This window comes from Chelonia mydas, chromosome 2 (genome assembly GCF_015237465.2).
Source record: "Chelonia mydas isolate rCheMyd1 chromosome 2, rCheMyd1.pri.v2, whole genome shotgun sequence".
NCBI lineage: Eukaryota > Metazoa > Chordata > Testudines > Cheloniidae > Chelonia > Chelonia mydas.
In genome coordinates this window covers 60,202,964-60,220,140 of record NC_057850.1, presented here as the reverse complement: position 1 = coordinate 60,220,140, position 17,177 = coordinate 60,202,964, and the positions used below count along the sequence as shown (strand labels likewise).

General features: G+C 40.5%; 1 protein-coding gene across 6 annotated transcripts in view; it reads left to right on the top strand.

Moving 5' to 3' along the window:
- ADHFE1 (alcohol dehydrogenase iron containing 1) overlaps nucleotides 1–17,177 on the top strand; it is a 31,551-nt gene that overhangs the window by 2,175 nt on the left and 12,199 nt on the right. For 3 of the 6 annotated variants that reach the window (XR_006288499.1, XR_006288500.1, XM_037892507.2), the window contains exons 2-8: nucleotides 4,001–4,038; nucleotides 7,744–7,787; nucleotides 7,972–8,025; nucleotides 10,698–10,852; nucleotides 12,666–12,862; nucleotides 14,207–14,284; nucleotides 16,542–16,647. Coding sequence is in view for 4 of the 6 variants with exons in the window: in XM_037892507.2 (XP_037748435.1) it covers nucleotides 4,001–4,038; nucleotides 7,744–7,787; nucleotides 7,972–8,025; nucleotides 10,698–10,852; nucleotides 12,666–12,862; nucleotides 14,207–14,284; nucleotides 16,542–16,647 (672 nt within the window). In the remaining 2 variants the exon portion in view is untranslated. Of the gene's footprint in view, nucleotides 1–1,337; nucleotides 1,484–4,000; nucleotides 4,039–6,086; nucleotides 6,860–7,743; nucleotides 7,788–7,971; nucleotides 8,026–10,697; nucleotides 10,853–12,665; nucleotides 12,863–14,206; nucleotides 14,285–16,541; nucleotides 16,648–17,177 lie in introns of those variants that run through there. The other 3 variants (XM_037892508.2, XM_043539560.1, XM_043539561.1) reach the window with 3 other exon arrangements.

Below are 17,177 nucleotides of genomic sequence, written 5' to 3'. Positions count from 1 at the left end.
GGGAATGGAGGGGATATCCAAACCCTAATTGGGTCTAATGTAATGTCTCCATTTGCCCCTCTCCCCATTCTACTTTTATAAGTATCTATCAGTATGACACCCCTTTGCTTTCTAGAATGCAGAGTACCAGTTGGATTCTGAAAGATACAATACATCTATTTAAAAAAAAATTGTAGGCCCTGGCACCTGGACTAACCAAACTGATGTGTGCTGATTTTAATATTAATATATTGCATTTCTGTGATGCCTTTATTTCTGAAGTACACTCACATTTTGTCTAAGAATCACTCTTCGCTTACTGTCCCCATTGAAATACCACCCATGGTTTTGAAAATTAGTCCATATTTGGAACTAAGGAATTGGCAGTCTTTTACTGTTCAGGTCAGTCTCCCAAACTGGGAGATTGCTATTTGTCTCACATTGGCTTTTAAATTTTGACTCTGACTAATCTCTTATGGAAGGAAGAGATGCCTATTTTTTAAAAACTGCTTTCTGCCTCATTGCAGTCTAAGGCTTCAAGTCTGCATGTGTATGTGCTAAATGGAAGTCAATAGAACTAATGCAGGTAGAGTTATGGGTGTGCTTCAAGAAAAGGAGTACTTGTGGCACCTTAGAGACTAACAAATTTTGTTTCTGCAGGATTGGGGCCCATTTTTGGTAATTGGAGTTTGTATAGGCAGATTTTAGAGGGGAAAAATCAAAACTTTAATTACAGCATCACCACCAGGTGCTTCTTCATTATGAAATGAACAATAAGTGAGACAGAGGTATGCAGGAAAAACTAGGGGGGAGAGACTGTTTTGGGGGAGAGATTTTTCTCAGATAGGGGCTGTCCATAAATTACTTAATACATTTGGTAGCTTCAGGACCCCTCCCATCCTTTTGTAACATTGAAACAAAATTTAAGGACCTATCCACTACTGAAAGTGACTTATAGTCCTATAACACTGTAAATTTGTTGAAATTATGTAAGTACCCTATTCTGCTAGGGGTGAACAAGCCAGTAGTAAACACCACTGGTTTTCAACCTCTGGGCTGCGGACACATGAGGGACTGCAGCCTTAAGATTTCCAAAGGGCTCTGCACTTCTATTTGAAATTTTATTTAGGGGGCCACAAATGAGAGGAGGCTGAAAACCACTGGTATACCCAAATACCTAGAACAGTGATTGGGATCTCTGCCGTAGTTCAAATGGACCAAGTAGCCAGAGGCGGGCGTTCAAAGCGATCAGCTAGCCCCTCTGTCCCTGGGGCAGACTTCTGTCATGTGGCGGCTCGATCCAGCGGGGTAGGGGAGAGAGTTTAGCAAAAAACTTGCAGTCCGCCCCCTCGCTCCCTCCCATGCGTGTTGTGCACAGCTGAGCTGCTGCCGCTCGCTTTCCCGGCAGGCCCTGCTGGTGCCCTGCCATTCCCCCGGGAGCCGCCGCGATGGCAGGAGGACGGGAGAGAGTCGCTCACTTGCTGAGGCAGCTGCAGCGCGCAGCGTGAGTGTTTGCCTCTGTGCACCAGCTCCTAGTGTGCCCCTGGGCCTGCCGGGCTTGATTAAGGGTGGGAGGGTACGTGACATGAGATATGGCTGATCAGTCAACTTTGGCAGCCTCTGTAGTAAGGGCCAGAGAATGTCCTTGCAAGCAACAAATTTCATAGATCTGCAAGCTCCACAGAGGCAGGACTATGTCTGCAGCTTAGAAACTTGTACCTTTTGTAGTGTATTTTCTGGGAGCAGAGTGACTGCAGAGGAGAAGATGCCCATCCCCATCCCACCCCCACTTCCAGCAAACCGTGTCTGCCTTCTCTGTCCAGCATTGGGAAATGACTAACCCCGCGGCTGCCTTTTCCCTTTACACCCAGAACCGGCGCCAGGCACCAGCATGCTGAGCAGGTGCTTGGGAGCGGCCGTTAGAAAGGGGCAGCAGTTCCTCGGCAGCCTTTCTGTTCTGCCCGCTGCGGCGGCAAATTGGCAGCAGTTTCTTCCTTTTGCCGTCGGCGGCAGCGGGTTTTTTTCACTGCTTGGGGTAGCAAAAACGGTAGAGCCGGCCCTATTTCCACCTCTTGCTGTAAAGGGGCAGGAGCAGGAACGCCTGCTGCAGTGAAAGGAAGAAAGTCCCTTTCACTGTGTGTAATGGTGCTCTCAATGGACAGAACTAGTCTTGTTGTTTAATCCACATCTGCATCATATCGCTCATCCACCTCAAAACCTTGTGCTCAGGCCTTGCTGCTGACATTAGCCTGTGCACTGTATGTGTCAAAGCAGCCAAATGTAGGGGTGTCAAAATCACCTGAAGAAATACTTTCTCAAAAAAGCCAGGGCAACCAAATCTAATCCTACTTCCGTCCATTTTGACTGCCTCTCAGTAGTCTAAGCGTGGATTTGGGCCAAAGTACATAAGAACGGCCATTCTGAGTCAGACCAAAGGTCCATCTAGCCCAGTATCCTGTCTTCTGACAGTGGCAAACAGCTGCTTCAGAGGGAATGAACAGAACAAGTAATCATCAAGTGATCCATCTCTTGTCACCCATTCCCAACTTCTGGCAAGCATAGGGTAGGGACAGCATCCCTGCCCCTCCTGGCTAATAGCCAGCCTCCTCAGTGCAGATTATCCAACCTCTATGTACCACGGGTTGCATTTTTCTTAAGACCATGTATTTGATCTGGAGAAGGGCAAGCAACCCAATATTGGACATACTGTGATTTTTTTTTTCTTTTTTTAAATGCAGTAGCAGTGAAATGGTAAGTGATAGCTGACACCATATATTTCCCAGTTCTCTGCATCACAAAAACCATCATTTCTAATTGACACTGGCATTGATAGTCTCAGTGTATTGTTGGCCACTGTTGGAGTGATTATTTTAATGCTGAGGGGACATCAGTATATTGTCTAATCGTTAGAGCACCTAGAGCTTTGGAAAGGTATCTTTTTATCATTTTAAATCTTCAGATAGGGGATACTCTACTCGTCCCCAGAACTAGCAGCAGTAACTTGCTCATCACAGTACTCTGACTTAACTATGCCTTGTGGCTGGTCCACAGCAGCCTGACAGAAGTGTTGGGCTTGCTCCACACCCATCTCCTTAGGGCTCCATCAGCACAACACGGGAAGCTTTTTGCTTAATGCAACTTTCCTGCTATTGCCATCACGTCTCCCTCACCCTCCAGTGGAGCGATTCTTCTTCCCTGGGATCCCCGCCCCCCTAGTAATCTGCCTATTTAGCCTCTTCTGGTGGCCTCCATCGCTGTGTACTCTGAACGCCTTGACTATATTAATTCATCTTCACAGCATCCCTGTGAGGTAGGGAAGTGTTATCTCTACTTTAGGGATGTTCTCTGGTGTTTCCATAGGCACCTATTCTCTTAGTGCAATTTAAGCAATAGATGGTTTGAGGAACTAATTAATTTAAACTGCACCAAAATCAGACCTAAGCCGCACTCAGACACATTTAAATTAGGATCTAACAATTCAGCATTTGAGTAATAAAGAAACATTGTTACCTATTGTTACCAGCAGGAGAGTGAGATTGTGGGGGGGGGGGGGGTGAGAAAACCTGGATTTGTGCTGGAAATGGCCCAATTTGATTATCACACACATTGTAAGGAGAGTGATCTACTTTAGATAAGCTATTACCAGCAGGAGAGTGGGGTGGGAGGAGGTATTTTTTCATGCTTTGTGTGTATATAATATCTTCTACACTTTCCACAGTATGCATCCGATGAAGTGAGCTGTAGCTCACGAAAGCTTATGCTCAGATAAATTGGTTAGTCTCTAAGGTGCCACAAGTACTCCTTTTCTTTTTGCGAATACAGACTAACACGGCTGTTACTCTGAAACCTATTGTTACCTATGTGGAACACTAGATGGCAGTCCCTGTTAGTGACAATTCTTGTGAGATATGGTGGCAAGATAAATTACTTATAAGACATGACAATTGCTCTTAGAAGTAGACTTGTTAGTTTTGCTTTCCTATTTCTTTTTTAAATAAACTTTTCTTTTTCATTTAATTAGATGCCGGTGTCCAGCTCATTCCCACACTTACTCTCAAGGTAAGATTATCCTTAATGTGTGTGTCCCAAATGATTCTGCATTTTCTCTTTTTTTCAAATTCAGGCTTGCATTCAATAAAAATTACAACAAAGGTAGGGCAAAGTGATAATAAATATAGTATACTTAGAAAGTATATGTAATCGATACCAAAGAGCAGTAAAAACCATTTTAATTAGAGATGTCAAACAATTTTTAAAAATCACAATTAATCATGAGATTAAAAATAGTTGTAATTAATCTCATTGTTAAACAATGAGTGCCAATTTAAATTTATTGTAAATATATTGGATGTTTTTCTACATTTTCAAATATATTGATTTCAGTTACAACACAGAATACAAAGTGTACAGTGCTCACTTTATATTTTTTATTACAAATGTTTGCACCGTAAAAAGGTAAACAAAATAGTATTTTTTAATTCACCTCATACAAGCACGGTAGTGCAATCTTTATTGTGAAAGTAGAATTTACAAATGTTTGAATTTTATTTTATTTTTTACATAACTCCACTCAAAAACAAAACAATATACAACTTTAGAGCCTACAAGTCGAAGCATGAAGGGACATATGAATACTTAGCATATCTGGCATTTAAATACCTTGCAACGTTGGCTACAATCTAAATTCCCTCTAAGCAGCACGGCCACACAGCAGGATATCAAGGGCCACACAGGCTGAATGAGGAGCCCCTTGCCCAGCCCAGCCCCGCCGGAGCTGCCATGGCTGGGGAGAGGCGCCCGGGCCCCGAGCTGCTGCAGCAAGAGAGGGCTGGGGGGAGTCCCCTCTCCCTGCCGCAGCCCCGGGGCAGCTTGCACCCCAAACTCCTGGTCCCATCCCAGAGCCCACACCCCCAGCCAGAGCCCGTCACCCCCACACTCTAACTCTCTGCCCTAACCCTGAGCCCCCTCCTGCACCCCAAACCCCTTATCCCTGGCCCCACCCCAGAGCCTGCACTCCCAGCCAGAGCCCTCACGTGCCCCCCCCCGCACCTCTCCCCCAGCCCTGAGCCCCCTCCCACACTCCGATCCCCTTAGCCCCACTCTCGCCACACATCACCTAGTTCTGGGGACAAGTAGAGTATCCCCATATTGGTGCACATAACCAAATTCATTCTGCACATGGATGTAAAAAATTAGAGGAAACACTGCCTACAACAGTACCTGTTCTCACTTTCAGGTGACATTGTAAATAAGAAGGAGGGTAGCATTATCTCATGTAAATGTAAACAAACTTGTTTGAGTGAGTGGCTGAACAAGAAGTAGGACTGAGTGGACTTGTATGAGGTGAATCGAAAAATATTTGTATTCTGTGTTGTAATTAAAAATGTAGGAAAAACATCCAAAAATATTTATAATAAATTTAAATTGGCGTTCTATTATTGTTTAACAGTGCGATTAAAACTGCAATTGTGACCTTTTTAATCTAGTTATTTTGTTTTGCATTAATTGCATGCATTAACTGCGATTAATTTACAGCCCTAATTTTAATATGAAATGGGATATTTTTCCCCGATCATGTATAAAGGAACATTATAAACATTATTATTATTACAGATAGATAGATATAGATAGATATATTGTATAAGTATTAAATCTGCTTTCATCATTTTTATGTATGAAATGTCCTTTCATTATCATTGAATACATCCTGTAAGTTTGTTTTTAAAATGCTGGAAATATGCCAAGAGACTGGAATAGACTTGGCTTATAAATAGAAGTTAAAACTATAGCCTAAATTTTCATAAAGTGATTAGTGATTTTGAACGGCTCAATTTAGAGCTAGGGTCAAGGGTTAGGTAACTCAAGCTGGGTTCTCAAAAACTGAGCCATTTAAAATCATTAGTCACTTATGAAAAGTTGAACCTGCAAGCCTTTACCTTTTAATCTCTAGTGTTAGGCCTTGTTGATCTTGCAGTCAGATTCAGTAGAGCAGACCCTTGTGCCATGGAGTTGCACATGGAAAGTGCTTTTCCAGATACGCCTAGTTGCAGGACTGGGGGCTCTGGAAACTAAACAAACTTATGGGTCATACACTAACTGAAAATAGTGGAATCTGATTATATTTAATACTTACACAATTCACTTCAGTCAGAAGATCTCAAAGAGCTTTACAAAGATGCATAGATCCATCACCATTTTGCAGATGAGGAAACTGAAGAACCAAGAGGGTAAACTTATTTGCCCAACATCACACAGCAAGAAAATGGGAGAGCTGGAAGAAGATCTGAGTTCTCCTGACTACCTGTTTGGTGCCCTATTGAGTTAATTCAAGACAGGTCTTAGTGAAAATGAAGTCTACATGATGTAGGAATCCCACCCGTATACTACACAGCAAAAATTGATGATACGGGGTAGCAAGGCTATTATTCGTTCTATAGATCTCTAAAAAGTGGGGAATGACTTAATAGCAACTTCTGTCTGGAAAATGTCTGTGTTTTATGCCAGTGTTCTGCAGAAGCAATACAGTTTTTATGGCACAATAAAGTCCTTAGTGAAAATTAAGCTGTACCAAAGAATACAGCAGCACAACTTCTATTTTACCATCAAAAGGAAATGGATATAAGGGGCTTGGACTTGTCCTCAGACTGACAAATTAATTACTGAAACTGCAACAGACTCTAACACGAGGAAAGGTCAAACGTGTACATTACTGCCCCTCGCCAGGCTGAACGAACTGATTGTAGCAGGCCTGAGCTTGAATACAGCGCACATAAAGGGATCCTAATGTTTGTGGTGTTCTTGCGGATCAGCACTCCAATGCAACGCAAAGCACTTGTAGGCTCATTATGATGGCTTCATTCATTGGATCTGAATCCAAATAGTAAGTTTCCACTTTATACCATACATATGGAGTGACTTGATCTTTTGCTGGGAGGGCAGACTATTTTATCTTTTGTTTTTTGTCTCTCTCATATTCTCTTTATTCAATTTTGTGACAAACTTGTGAGTATGGAAAGCTTTCCATAGCTTGTATGAGAAAGATTTGGCAATGGGGAGATGAGATGACGGAATGTGTAGGATTTCTGTACTAGTTCAGAGCAAGGGGCCATTGTAAATCCTGACACCCATCTTTCTTCAGTCTCTTGTGTACAAAGAGTGCCTTTTACCCATATATGTGTTGTGTTATATGTAATGAATATTGCCCTGGAGGCCAATGTATACCTATCTCCTAGATCTGGATATAACCCATATTGTCACAGAATCTAAGTGCTGTGCAAATACTCAAGTCTGTATTATCATTAAAATAAATCTTTCATCTTTTTAGATTCTTAGCAAATATTTTAGCTATAAATACATGCAAAATTAAACTTATTCAGAGTATGTAAGAACAAAGAACTAACTCTTTTAAAAAAAAAAAATCCACTCTTATTCAATTGTCAACATCTATCAAACTAGCACAGTTCATAACCTAAACTAGCATGTCAATGGGACTACTTATATGGACAGGTCTGCAGGATCAGCAGTGGTCTAAGCCAGTGTTCAGCGTGAGTAAGGGTTGCAAAATCAGGCTCAAAACAAGGAAATCCCAACCAAAAATGGAGATATCAAGTCAAACAAGGAGCAATATGTAAACACATTTTTTTTAAAAAAAATCACATTTTAAAGCCAGGGGAGTTGCTTAGCTGAAACTGTTGAAAATTGTAATAAAGATTTATTTTGCATATCAAATTTCCTGCTAACTCTATTATTTAACTTCCATTCCAGCTCCTGAACATGCTGCTTTGAGGAGAACAGACTATGCTTTTGAGGTAGATTTAATAAATAAGTTTATTTCCATTTAGAGAGAAGATTTAGTATGTTTATAACTTTAAGTATGGCCTTTTAAAAAGGATATTTTAATTATTAAAAAGGTATATTCACAATTGAAGAAATTGTTCTGTGTAGTTATTTTTCTAACAGAACTATTCTTTAATTTTTTTTTTTTTTTTGTAGATGGCCGTGTCAAATATCAGATACGGAGAAGGCGTTACTAAAGAAGTAGGCATGGTAAGATCTTATCTGGTACATCTTTCATCTATGAAATGTTACTTACCAGCAACTGACATTAATTTTAGCTGTATTACAGAAATGTTTGTGTTATACATCAAGTTAAAGAGACTTAAGGCTAAATATCCTGTATATGGAATGAAAATATACTTTTTTTTGTAACACAAATAGCTATAATGTGAGTTACAAATATGCTAATATGTAATAGTAAATACAAGTGTGGTGGTATCATTAATTATTATTTGTCTTGCTGTAGCGCCTAGATAATGGTGTTGAAACTTTCATTCTAAACCATTATACTCTGTTCTTCATTATTAAAAAGAAGAAAACATTTTTGGGCTGAAAATTCCCAGTCTTCATTCAGCCTGAGTGAAATTTTGGAAACTTTTTAAAACCAATAAATAGGAGATTTTAAAATATTTCTGAGCTTTTCAGACCTAGAGAAAAATATATTTTTAATATAAAAAATGTAGCACATTCATTTCTCCGATTAGGTATTTATGAAGCTATTTGAATATACAATGTGCCTGTGAAAAAGGAACCTAAAGGTAAAGACCTTGAGACCATACTAAACATTGCATACTAAGTGTGTATACCTTCTATAGTGTATGGAGTCCCTGCTCAGGGTAAGCCTGCTGAATACACTTTCCCTACAACAATTCTCTTGAACTTTTCAGTTTGTCACCTGCAGAAGATTTTCATAATCTTAAAGTTAATGGTGTGTCAAACTCAAATAATAAGAGATGTATAAACACATTGTGGATGGGATAAATGATGGGAATTGGTATCAGCTGCACTTGCTGGGACAGGGGATAGATGTTGGAACAGGACAATGAGTACTGCCAGTGACAGAAAAAGCCAGATTCACCTGTAGCACAGTATGTAGCCCTGCCTTTCCTTTTAGATACAGAGCAACGTTTCTATTTGCCCTTAGATTAGATTCCTTAAAAATAAGAATTAGGATTAGGGCTCTGTTATGCTAGATGCACTATATACTTGTAGCAAGAGACATTCCCTACTCCAAAAAGTTTAGAGTCTAATAGAGAAGACAGACGCAGTGGAGGAAAAAGGAAGTGTTACCAAGCGGTTTTATAGATGAAAAACCAAGGCTTAGATATAATGGGCCTGATTCTTTGTTGCCTTGCACCACATACAGTCATTTGCACTAGTGCAAAATGGTTGTAAAATACCATCAAATCAGAATAGTAGCATTTTACATCAACTTTGCACTGGTTGTCAGGCAATTGAATTGACTTGCCCAGTGTCACACAGGAAGTCTCGACAAGAGACTGAGAATTAACTCAGGTCTCCTGAATCCCATCTCAGCCTTAACTTCAAGACCTCAGTCACTTAAGACCTAAGCTGATGCTCATGGAAGTGAATGGGAGACTTTCCATTCACTTTATTGGACATTGGTTGAGGCCCTTAATTTTTGTTCACCTTGAGCTCTGATCCTGTGCCATTGAAGTTAGGGCTCCCCCCTTCCCCCCCCCCCCCCCCCCCCCCCCCCCCCCCCCCCCCCCCCCCCGGCCTTGCTATCAATGGTGTAGGATGAGTCAAGTATCATGATTAACTTCTTGTGTTTTGCACCGTCTTTGTTATCAGGTTCTGCAGTTATTACCCCCTTCTTGGCACTTATGCATTGGCAGTTTTAATTTCAATGTAAACATTGTAAATGAAATTGTTTTGTACGTAGCAAGAATAACAGTTAAATATAGCTGCTGTCATTGGTCAATAGTATTGAGGACTGAATACCAGAATCACTAAAAACTTCAGAATTTATGTAGATAGAATTCTATAGCAATAATTATTGTAGTAAAGGCTGATGTGGTATTCTATCTTCACATTCTTTCCAATCACTTATTTTTTTAGAAAAAAATATTTTTAAAAATTGCATACAGTGAGCTATATTTTATCAATGCAGTGCTAAATTTTTCGGATTTTAATTTTGCAGAATTAAGGAAAGTCAAGCGTTCGTCTTCATAGCAACCTTAACTTGGCCCCCTTGCAAGTATGTGTTGTAATAGGATCTTCAAATATATTATTGCACAATGCTGAGCAATGTGCCATACTTCTTCACTAATGCTGCAATGCGAAGTTACTGCCATATAGGAGACCTAGCTTCAATTCATAGACCCAGATCTAGTCCACTTCATTCACATTATGTCAGAAAAATTAGCTTTTACAGTTAGGTACGTACTCCTCTTATTCTGGGCTTTAGTACTTGGTTTATAGGCACTCTTTGAAAATCTAGGCTAGATAAATTCTCTAGTATTGCCCTCTTAGATTTCCTGGGCTGTGTAAATAAATGCAATTGTAAAATACTTTTTGAAATCTAAGACGCATTTTTTTTCTATAAACTTGACTACCACCTATGTGGCTTTGGCTTGCTGTCTATTCACTCATGGGGGCAGCTACTAGTGTACTTCCAGTATCTTGCATGTGTCCTCAATTCTACATGCTTGAGTTATGTTTTAAACTACACCTTTTTCTATAAGCCTATATGCATATGTGAAACATTTTATTTTACTGTATCGATGTTATATACATTTGTGATGAAAGACCTTATTGCAAATTTTAGTATTTTGTATCAAATAATTCAGTTTAATTGGATTGGGGTTTAAATATTGTAGTTTGAGATTTCAGACTTTGTTTTTTAATTGATATTGTAGGACCTGCAGAATCTGGGTGCTAGAAAAGTTTGTGTAATGACAGATAAGAACCTCTGCCAGCTCCCTCCAGTAAAAGCAGTATTGAATTCCTTGACAAAAAATAGAATCACTTTTCAAATGTATGATGATGTCCGGGTGGAGCCAACTGATCAGAGGTACTGTTTCTTTTATATGCTTCCGAAAACTTATATTCTCAGAATATCTATTTAGGCTCTTATACCCATAACTATAGTATCTTTTGGTGCATCAGTATTGCAAAAAAGAACCCGCAGCAGTGAGTCTCAGAGCCAAGGTGAACTGACAGAAGCTCATGGGGTTCATGCTGCAGGGCTAAAAATAGCAGTGTAGACATTCGGGCTGGAGCCCGGGCTCTGAAACCTGTGGAGAAGGGAGGGTCTCGGAGCCTGGGCTCTGAGACTTGCTGCTGCTGCATTTTTTTTTCTTCAGTGTAGACATAACCCATAGTACCTCTGATTTGTCAATGACACGTACATTGATCTTAAGAACATAAGAATGGCCATACTGGGTCAGACCAAAGGTCCATCCAGCCCAGTATCCTGTCTGCCGACAGTGGCCAATGGCAGGTTCCCCAGAGGGAGTGAACCTAACAGGTAATGATCAAGTGATCTCTCTCCTGCCATCCATCTCCACCCTCTGACAAACAGGGGCTAGGGACACCATTCCTTACCCATCCTGGCCAGTAGCCATTAATGGATTTAACCTCCATGAATTGATCCAGTTCTCTTTTAAACCCTGTTATAGTCCTAGCCTTCACAACCTCCTCAGGCAAGGAGTTCCACAGGTTGACTGGTTTCAGAGTAACAGCCGTGTTAGTCTGTATTCTCAAAAAGAAAAGGAGTACTTGTGGCACCTTAGAGACTAACCAATTTATTTGAGCATAAGCTTTCGTGAGCTACAGCTCACTTCATCGGATGCATACTGTGGAAAGTGTAGAAGATCTTTTTATATACACGCAAAGCATGAAAAAATACCTCCTCCCACCCCACTCTCCTGCTGGTAATAGCTTATCTAAAGTGATCACTCTCCTTACAATGTGTATGATAATCAAGTTGGGCCATTTCCAGCACAAATCCAGGTTTTCTCTCTCTCTCTCTCTCTCTCTCTCTCTCTCTCACACTCTCACACACTCACACACACACTCTCACACACACACTCTCACACACACACTCTCACACACACACTCTCACACACACACTCTCACACACACACTCTCCTGCTGGTATTTGTATGATGATCAAGTTGGGCCATGTGCTGTGTGAAGAATTTCCTTTTATTTGTTTTAAACCTGTGACCCATTAATTTTATTTGGTGGCCCCTAGTTCTTATATTATGGGAACAAGTAAATAACTTTTTCTTATTCACTTTCTCCACACCACTCATGATTTTATGTACCTCTATCATATCCCCCCACCTTTGTCTCCTCTTTTCCAAGCTGAAAAGTCCTAGCCTCTTTAATCTCTCCTCGTATGGGACCCGTTCCAAACCCCTAATCATTTCAGTTGCCCTTTTTTGAACCTTTTCTAAAGCCAGTATATCTTTTTTGAAATGAGGGGACCACATCTGTACGCAGTATTCAAGATGTGGGCGTACCATCGATTTATATAATGGCAATAAGATATTCTCCATCTTATTCTCTATCCCTTTTTTTAATGATTCCTAAAATCCTGTTTGCTTTTTTGACTGCCGCTGCACGCTGCGTGGATGTCTTCCGAGAACTATCCGCGATGACTCCAAGATCTTTCTCCTGATTAGTTGTAGCTAAATTAGCCCCCATCATATTGTATGTATAGCTGGGGTTATTTTTTCCAGTGTGCATTACTTTACATTTATCCACATTAAATTTCATTTGCCATTTTGTTGCCCAATCACCATGAATCTTAACACAGAGCTTAACAGTAAAGTTTGCAAATTGCATGATTAATGACAAAATCTTCTCTTCCTTCTAAGTTTCATGGATGCCATCACATTTGCTAAAAAGGGGGAGTTTGATGCCTATGTTGCCGTGGGCGGTGGTTCTGTAATAGACACTTGTAAAGCTGCCAACCTGTATGCATCCAGTCCTGAATCAGATTTCTTAGATTACGTCAATGCTCCCATTGGAAAAGGAAAGTCTGTTACTGTGCCTCTCAAGCCACTCATTGCAGGTAAAGAAGCAGAAGTGTGGTGTTTTTGTTTTTGTTCAAGGCTCTGTGTAAGTTCTTCCTCTTGAAATAAGTTTTTACCTTTGACCATTTAACCCTCCCCTTGGGCCTGCTTCTGCTCTAGTTGAATTCAATTGAAGTTTGATTTAAGTGGGAATGGGATCTTGTTCTTCGTCACCAGCTGCTCTTCTTTGAGTTAAGTTATTTTACTCCTCTGGGGGGGTCAGAGGATAAAATGATTACTTCTGTCTGATCCATTGGACCTAGATCTATTAACTGGTTCTGATATACAATACCAAAGTACATCATGATGGGAGCTATATAAGTATAAAATACTCTGATCTGTACACCCCACTATTAACTATATAATCCTTATGCTATAAGGAATGCATTTTATTGCTTATGTAATTGGACAGTGTTTTCTTTCCTTTTTCGATCACTGTTTTTTTAAGGGTACAGTATATCAGAATTTTATTAGCATTGATCTACCTAGTCCCAAATACAATAACTGGCGATACGTTTATCTAACCAGTTAATTATCTATTATATCCAGATTTTAGGGCTTGATCCAAAGCCCATTCAAGTGATGGAAGAACTCTCGTTGACTTTAATGGGCTTTGAATCAGCTCTTAGTAATTTACACATTTCTTTGTTCATACCACCTTTATTATCTTCCATTTAAAACAGCCCTCCCTTTCTTTCACACTTATAAAACCATGTACAATTGATCCCACGAGGTGGATGATTAACAAAGAATGGTGATTAGTAAAGTTTAAAAGCTGCTTTGATATAGAACCCAAGGCAGATTAAGCCCAAATCATCATTGTTCCAGCTTCCAAATGCAAAGAGAGCTGCTTTTATTAACAAAATGTGCATTTGCTTCCGTCAGTGATGAATACAGCCTGGTTTAAGGTTGGATGCGCAGCAGCAGATGTTAATGGTCATTTAAAAGGTCGGCAGCATCCCTTGTCTTGCTATGCCTTTGTACAGCACATAGCACTATGGGGCCACAATAGTCTTTATGCCTTTGGGTGTTACCACGTTACAAATATGTAATAATCCTGGACTGCACCTGTGCTAGAAAAGCCATTTCTAAAGTTGATAAAAGAATGCTGTGCTATTCTTTATATAACATTGTGCTTTGTTTTATGCTAAGTTTAAACTTAAAATACTACCTTCGAGTGCATGTTCCTACTCCTGGGATGCGCCCATTGTGCTATCAGCTGCACTGTCAGCAAATCCAAAGAGTGTGACTGTGCAGAGTCCATCTCCAAGAACTCTGCTGACAGGTGAGTAATGTTTATTTTTTTGTTGCATTGTTACAATTGTCTGTTCTTCTTTTTTAAGTTCCCACAACAGCTGGAACTGGAAGTGAAACCACTGGCATTGCCATTTTTGACTACAAAGAACTAAAAGTAAAAACTGGTAAGACTTTTTGTCTATTACTTACCTAGATTCTTTTCCAAACTTGCATCATTTTCCTCTGCTATAAGATAAAGAAACACCTTCTGCAATTTCAGCTGTCTCATGTCGCTGTATTCAACAGCTACAGACAAATCTCAGCAGATTAAAGCTTTCTCTTTTGAATGAAATTTTAAAGGATGTTAGCAATGAAATGCACATTATAATGCAGCAGATCGTGATTTGAAGGCATAATGGGAAAGTAAAATCTTTAAAGTGAAATATGTTAAGTGCACAGGACATTTCTGCTTATATTTGGGTTCAGCCAACTGTTCCTTATTTCCTTTTTTTTTTTTTTTTTTTTGGTCTTTCTGTTTTTAAGACCCCCTAGTTCTTTGTTTGTATAATTGGGTCCAAATGTTTGTTTTCCTGACTTCTCTGGACCTTATGCCTGCAAAAGAAAGGAACACTGTCTATTCCTTTGACCTTTTCATCCCTGGAAAATAGGATTAAGGCTAAAATGTCATCTTTAAACTTTATAGTTTTTCTGAGGTTTTGCAGTGGTCTTTTAACATTGGGTGGCTTTTATGTACCATGTGTGCTGCAATATATATGGGGCCCAACAGGGCAGATTAAGGAGTTTTAACTCAGATTAGTTGTGATTTCAATCAGTCTAAAGCATGTAAGTATTATTATTAGCATGTCTAAAGAGCCATCACCAAAGTATCAAGACACAGATACCAAATGCAGCAAAACATCAATTCATTCTAGAAAATGAACCAAATTTTCCTTCTGCTTGTCTGATGGCTGCTTACTTGTGAGCAGTTAAGTTAAAGATCGGTGTGATTCCATAATCACTTTGACAGTGCAGCTGCTGGGGCATTATGGAGGGTTTCCAGCTGAGAGGCAAAGGGTCGCCCCAGGGAATTCAGTCCAGGCAAGAGTCACCTCTCATGCACGCTCCATGCGGCAGGAAACATTCTAATCTCCTGTATAGCAGACCCTTAAGCTCATAGAAAAACTGAGTTTCCAGTTGATAACCATCCTGTGCCCTCGGATTTTTATTTGTGCATGCAGAGTCAGCTGGATTGGGGGTGGGGGGAGGGGGCTTGTAACTCTGACCAAAGCCAATAAATGAGACACATCAGAAATAAAGGCAAAGTTTCCACATTAGCTGGGGAAGGTAAAGGGGTTCTAATAAGCAGATTGTCAAAGATTGGGATGTAGGTGGTCAGGTCTAGTGGTCAGAGTCTGAATTTGGAGCCAGGGGTTGGAGCTGAAGACAGTCAGGAGTCTGGCCAAGGGTCGGAGTCATTACTTGTGGGTGGGGCACAGAAGCAGAGATCTGGAAAAAGGCAGGAGGGCAGGAATCAGGATTCAGGTGGGAGGGCAGGGTCCAATGTAGCAGCCAGCCAGGGATTCACTTAGTTGCTCAGACAACATCTTGGACCTCCTTCTGGATTAAATAGTGAGTTTGAGCCAATCATAGAGGACAGATGTCTCCTCCACTCGGGAGCTTTGTGGGTAGTGTCTCTGGTGAGCTAGAGTCCACCAGCCCACATTCCCCGCTGGTACCAGTGAGCTGCTGGGTGTTGGCTGCGGACCCAGGTTCGAGACCTGCAATCCCTGTACAGGTGTGCAGAAACTATTGGTAAATCAGCATCTGAATTATTTTCCAGTAAGTCTGATTCCTTCCAAACTGAAGTCAATTTCTGTTTCTACGGGTTGACAATCTCCTCCTTTTCCTATGCTGGGATAGAAAAATGGATCACTGTAGGGCTGAGCAGATCATTCAATTTCTGGGTCCATTCAGTCTTTGTATTTTCACCCTTTCTGCTGAGTCTGCCATTGAGGGGTCCCATTTTTGCCATGTAGAAATCTGGGACAAGATGAAGAGCATAAGCTCATTTCACTTGAGGGCCCTGATCAGCCAGCATTTAGTAACACCCTTCAGCAACCAACCTTCCTAGGATGGATTTGAATAGTTTAGAGGTGAAAAACCTATCCCATTACCTGCATGATTCAGTCCCCCAGAAATATTGTCTTTAAGATTGACAAAGTGAATATTTTTGCAGAATCTTGGTCAGTTTTCTCAATAGAATTTGGAGGAATATGCATTTCAGGCTCTCCCTTTCCTTCTCTCTTATCTTTAATGGCAATCATGTGTTTTGAGACTATAAGTTTTCTTTTACAATTTGAGGATTAAGGCTTTCTCTTTTCTGTGTTGTTTATTGACGACAATCCTTTTTATTAACACAGTTTTATAATTCACATGTTCTAGGCATTGCTTCTAGAGCCATTAAGCCCACATTGGGTATGATTGATCCTTTGCATACGCTCCATATGCCAGAGCGAGTAGTAGCCAACAGTGGCTTTGATGTGCTTTGGTAAGTCTATGTGGGGTGCTGGATTGGGCGGGGGGGTCATTTTAATTTAGAAAAACAAATATTTTAGAGGCAGAAAAACACCATTTTCCCTAAAATGTCCATTTTCAGTCTGTCTCAATCCCACCTTCCTATTTCTTCAATGCACCATTCCCTTCAGTCCTTCTGACCCCTTTTGAAACAAATCAAAGTGCCTCACTCAGTTTAAATGTACATTGGATGCATGGGCCAAAATACCAACTATCAGAAGCGTGAATCCTTGAGGCCAGCTATGAAGGTTTAAATGCTTTGCTGGAGCAGACACAACACATGGCAAACCTAATTTAGGCTGTCTGACAGTCATCGGCTTCTCATGAGCAGAGACTAGAATAGCAGGGACTTTAGAGGTCAGGACTGAAGCACATTGACAAAGCTTTTTGTGGAAGTCTGTGAGGTGCAGAGCGCTGCAGAGAAGATCTCAATCTTCCTCAACTCACAAAACTGGCCCATTTTGCATTACACCTGCTCCAAACCAGTGCTTTTAGTACATTGCT